This window comes from Montipora capricornis, chromosome 9 (genome assembly GCF_036669925.1).
Source record: "Montipora capricornis isolate CH-2021 chromosome 9, ASM3666992v2, whole genome shotgun sequence".
NCBI lineage: Eukaryota > Metazoa > Cnidaria > Anthozoa > Scleractinia > Acroporidae > Montipora > Montipora capricornis.
The window spans coordinates 26,091,329-26,096,511 of NC_090891.1; the positions used below are offsets into that span (position 1 = coordinate 26,091,329).

At 40.1% G+C, this 5,183-nt stretch overlaps 1 protein-coding gene across 1 annotated transcript in view; it reads left to right on the plus strand.

Annotated features, from left to right (window-relative positions):
* The window catches only part of LOC138016908 (uncharacterized), a 9,272-nt gene extending 4,969 nt beyond the window's left edge, over positions 1 to 4,303 (plus strand). Inside the window, exons 3-5 of the mRNA XM_068864081.1 lie at positions 1,795 to 1,924; positions 2,837 to 3,081; positions 3,538 to 4,303. Coding sequence (XP_068720182.1) covers positions 1,795 to 1,924; positions 2,837 to 3,081; positions 3,538 to 3,906 — 744 coding nt within the window. The 3' untranslated portion in view covers positions 3,907 to 4,303. The remainder of the gene's footprint in view (positions 1 to 1,794; positions 1,925 to 2,836; positions 3,082 to 3,537) is intronic.
* The last annotated feature ends 880 nt before the right edge of the window (positions 4,304 to 5,183 follow it).

Here is a 5,183-nt window from a genome sequence, read left to right on the forward strand (position 1 = left end):
TAAAGTTTAAATTATCAAATAAAGAGGATCCTCAATCTTCTCACAAATGGGAGCCTCTTTTGCCTTTTTTGAATTTTTGAATAAGTGAATGCGTAGGCATCGCGCTACGCGCCAGGCCCTGTAGTATCCAGCAATCGAGTTGTTTTTGAATCTATAGAATGATTTTTTGGCTGCGTGAACCGGAAGCACTTCTGTACTTGAATATCTTGAATACTAGTGCATCTAATAGATAGTAATACCGCCGTACATTTCGTTGATAGTGACAACATTTACCATGATTGATAACCACAGAAACGGCGTATTGAAGTCAGTGGGACTTATTTTAGTTTGTTGAGGGAATGAGAGTATCTTCAATGTGCTGACATTTAACCCGGACCACCCCCTTTCCAGACCGTGATGAAGTGGAGGGAAAACACAAAACTCTAACTCAGCTGCTATGCACTGATCTGAAATTCGTGCATGATGTAAAATGAAAAAGCAAGACTCCCTGAAGACTGTCTACAAATTCCCCTTACACCAGATCGCGGGAATCGAAAGATCCCTGAGGTCTAAATTGCATGCAGAAAGAAACCAAATAGTAACTTAAAATCTGTCCTGGCACTCATCAGCAAATGTCTGTAGAACTATAACCAGTGCTACGGCTTGAAGTACCTGATAAGCTTAACTTACGTGAGTATCGCAGCACATTTGAAAATAAATTGTTTTACGGTTTCATCGTAGATTTTCTAATTATTTCTACAAGTTTGAGTAACGACAATTTCATCGCAGTTTCGGGGGTTGAAGAGGAATGACGGAATAAGACTGATAACGAAAATTTTGTTGGACGGAATAAAGGAATAACGACTTCCTCTTGAATAATGGATTTGTCGTCGACCGGCAGAAGTTCTTGGTTATTAGCCATGAAAAACCGATAAATTATTGGGTGGCAAAAGCGCTAATAAGCCCATCACCCTTTGTAAAATTTCGAATTTTCATAGCGTCATTACTCAGAGATTATCTGGTAAATTGCGCTCAGTACTGATTTTTTGGCTGATAGATTAGAAAACGAAGGGCTTATCAATGACTTATGCTAATAAGACAAAAAATGTAAACAAGAATTCCCCTATTGCTTGAGAGTAGTATCACTCAAATATCAAAACATTTCCTCACCCAAATGATCGGCATTGTTTGATCATTTTTTCCATTGGAAACTCACATTTACGCGTGGAAAACCCCATGAAGCTTCCTTAAGGTCCCTAGTACCCTAGGCAATATTAGACAGATATTAACACAACATCAAAGCTAGTTCTTCATTGGCGCTAAATGAAGTGGTAGCGACTAGCGACTGATGTTTCAAGGAAAGATCAAAGGGAAACCACTGAAGAGAAACTACATTTTACTTCAAATTTATATTCTCGCTGAAATGTGCAATGAACAAAAGTCATTATTTGATCTTCCCATCTCTTCCCAGAGCCGCGATCTTTTTGGCCAGCGCCACGGCCATAGATCCTTATTATCTTCCCAAGAACCAGCTCCCTAACTACGAACTAGTAAAATGTTTGCATTTCATTGCTTCTTGTTCCCAAAACAACTAACGGAAGCCATTCCTTCGAATTCTTGTAAACCAAAAACTTGCCATTGTTTAAGAAAATAACACAAACAGGGGTGATAAACATTGTATTCCAACGCATTTTTTATAAAACTTGACGTTTCGTATGCTAGTCAACATACATTTTCAAAAGTGACCGTCAAGTTTTATAAAAACTGCGTTGGAATACAATGTTTATCACCGCTGTTTGCCATTGTTTATTGTAGAGTGTTCGCGTCCAGGAATCCTCAGCCAAATGTAACTCTGAGAACAAAGGCTTATTGCGCATGGCAAAAGTGCATTTAGAGTTCTGTAATGGAAAGGCCTGGGTACGTGTGTCTGAAGAAACTGCAACAGGTCAGTGCAGCGACGTAAATTTCGATTTTGCAGGCGATAAAAAGTTCTCATAAGATATAAAAAAGAATTGAATCAGAGAAAGTGAATGTGAGAATGATTTACACATATTAAATGGAAGGTTTTACAATTGAACCCCCTGGGAACTCGGAAAAATCCGAGCCCCAGGTGGGATTTGAGTCCACGACCCTCCGTGATCTAGTCGAATGTGACTGCGCGATGCAGTTATGAGCTATGTTGTCAGTCGTTATTTGACTCGGTAGCTGCGTGATACAGCTTAAGTCGAAGACCCACAGTAGTCTGCAGTACCTCAGTGGTTGGAGCATCCGTACTAGATCACGGAGGGTCGTGGGCTCAAATCCCATCTGGGGCTCGGATTTCTTCGAGTTCCCAGTGGGTTCAATTGTAAAACCTTTAATTAAATATGTGATTCAGAGAAAGGTTCCGTAATAGTAAGAGGAGAGAAAAAAAGAAAAAAAGAATCGTGACAAAGAAAGATGGAATAGTTGAATTAAAAAGGGCGAGAGCAATGGAACAAAATATCAAAGCAAAGGACAAAAACTTAGTTCGTTCAAATTGTTGTTTGTTATTACGCTAAATCTCTGCTCTTCGAGATTTACTAAGCGAACACCCTGTAATAATCCAATCTACCAAAGCTTGCCTTAAATTCGCTTATGCGTGGATCAAGTCATGGTCAGTATCCCTAAACCAGTTTCTTTCTTTAATTGCAGCAGGTGATTCACAAGTGATGGATTTTTGTCCATAAATGATGAACTAAATGTGTGAGCTCTCGCCCCCTGAGAATTTCCCGTTTCGTAGCTCCTTTAATTTATGTCATGAAATTGGCCACCTTTCATCGTACCCAAGGGATCAAACCTAAATCGAACTTCTTACGGTGTTTCTTGCATCTTCTAGGCAAGGATTGCTTGGATATCAAGACAAGAGGGCTTTCGCGCGGCGATGGCATATATTTGTTGAACCCGGATGGAGGAAGCCCTTCTAACGCATTCCAAGCATACTGTGATATGACGTCATACAATGGAGGATGGACCATGTGTTACACAACCGACGAGTACGCAAAACCCCGCACCGAAGTCACATACAATGCTAAGACTCCTTATGGAAGCGATGGCTACAGGACTGACTGCAACAACATTCCAGTATGTAGCTACATAGATCAAATGTCGCAATAAACCAATAAGAGCACACGTAGTTCATACTTTTTTCGAGGCTAAATAACTCCCAGTTTTCAACATAATGACACTGACGCAAGTTGTCGACCTCACAGGAAGACCATTCCGAGTTTCTATTTTGAGATTATAGATCTGGTCAAGTACAGTCAGAAACCTCTACCTTCAGTGATTTCATTAATAAAATTATTTTCCAAAAAAATTGCTGATCAAAGCGATAAATCTAAGAGCATAACAGCCAAACAAACAATACAAAGGACGCGTACGCAAGAAAGAGGTGCAACCCTTCTAATGAGTAAAAATCTTGCAACCTTGGAAAAATCACGAATTTCCGAGTTAAAACCTATATTTTGATCTTCAGTTGACAAAGTAAGAGTAACTCTGACAAAACGCAATCCAAATAACGTTTTTTTCGTTGTTAATTAGTTTACAGAAATCATGTTCGTCGACCACCAGACTGGAAAAAAAGCTTATTTCAAGCGAAAATCCAACCTCCCAGTTAAAGCCGCAGCTCAGTATGGTAAGACTGGAAGTGCGTTAGGATTGTGGGATGCCGTAGGAGTCTCTACTGCTTACTCCTACCAGCTTTTGATCTGCGACCATTCCTTCTACACTGGATTCTTTGTGTCTGGTTTTACTGGTAATTGTTACAAGAAATGTAACGATTGGTGTGGTGATACGTCATCGCCGTACTTCCGCACCGCCTCCACCAGTTCAAGTTTTAAAGGCGTGGCCTTCAACGCCAACCGTCAACGACCCGTCAGCTCCAGGCTGATGAGCGTCGGGTTGCGCTAATTAGTGACGCCTACTTCATTTTTTCTAAGGGTTTCATAATATAGCCGGGAACTAGCGTGCAAATCTCAATAAACAAATACTGACAATGGTAGATACTGAAGTCAAGTCATCGGAGAGACAACCTGTCGAGATAATGTGATTCAGTTCATAACCTAGAAAAATTAGTTTGCAATTGAGACTTTCATTTTCTATAAGGTGTCAGGTAAATAAAGTAATTTCAAAAGAATCATCAGTTTTGGTTTGGCATGATCTATTTATCCTCCCTGAATATTCAACTCTAGATTTTAAGGTTCCTTACGTTTCGCTCTTTCACCTACCTCCTCATGTTACAGAGACTAATCTTAATAAGGTCCCCTCACCGACCCGTCAACTGAACCCTTCCCGTCCGACCGACCCGCGTGTTAACAAGGTGCCGGCCTCACCGACCCGCTAATCCACCTGGGATTAATAAATATTGGTGGGTTTACCGTAAACTCAAGCACAGCGACAAATTCCTTGCCTTTGATTCTTACCACCGGTTGTTCTACTCAAGAAGTTTATCACTAGGAGTTTCCTCATGAGGCTAAATTCAAGATTACGCGGCATACCGCTCTATACCACGGGAGCTATCGAAAGCCATTTGAGAAGATTCGAGTTTCTTCTATGTGCTATAACAGCAAAATTTTGATGAAGGCACACGGGAATTGCGGACGTGAAACTGAAATAAATGTATATTTCAAGTGCGGAAAATTGCTTAAATAACTTCTTCGACAATTTCTTAAATTGTTCATTTAAGTACGAGAATCACTTTTACATTTCGATTTTTCTCCGGTTTTACATCATCGCAGTAGGTAACGGCGAACATAGGTTATGCCGTCTGATTCTGCAGAAATGTGCCTAATTATAGTCTGGTTTTCACTAGCTACGCAAGCAATCGCATGCAAACATAAGAGCGCTTTTTTCATCGTGAAAACGGGGTTGACGCAAGCGCAAACACAAGGATCAATTTTTTTCCTTTTCCTTGTGGTCAGGGGCACCCAACGAGAATATGGTTCAAACCCACTAAACATAGCATTGTTAAACGTATTTTAGTATTTAGACGGTAGATATAGGCATATTTTTATCCCCTAAAAATTTTTCATCTGTTCGGATTTCCTAGCTGAAAGTCTAGAAATCCGAAAATTATAGGGATCAAAACTTACCTTTCCGAAAATTTCAGCCAGAAAAAAGGTTCCCGAAAATTCTAGGTGACCTTTTAGGGTAAAAATCCATTAAAAATGGGCAATTATACCAATTTT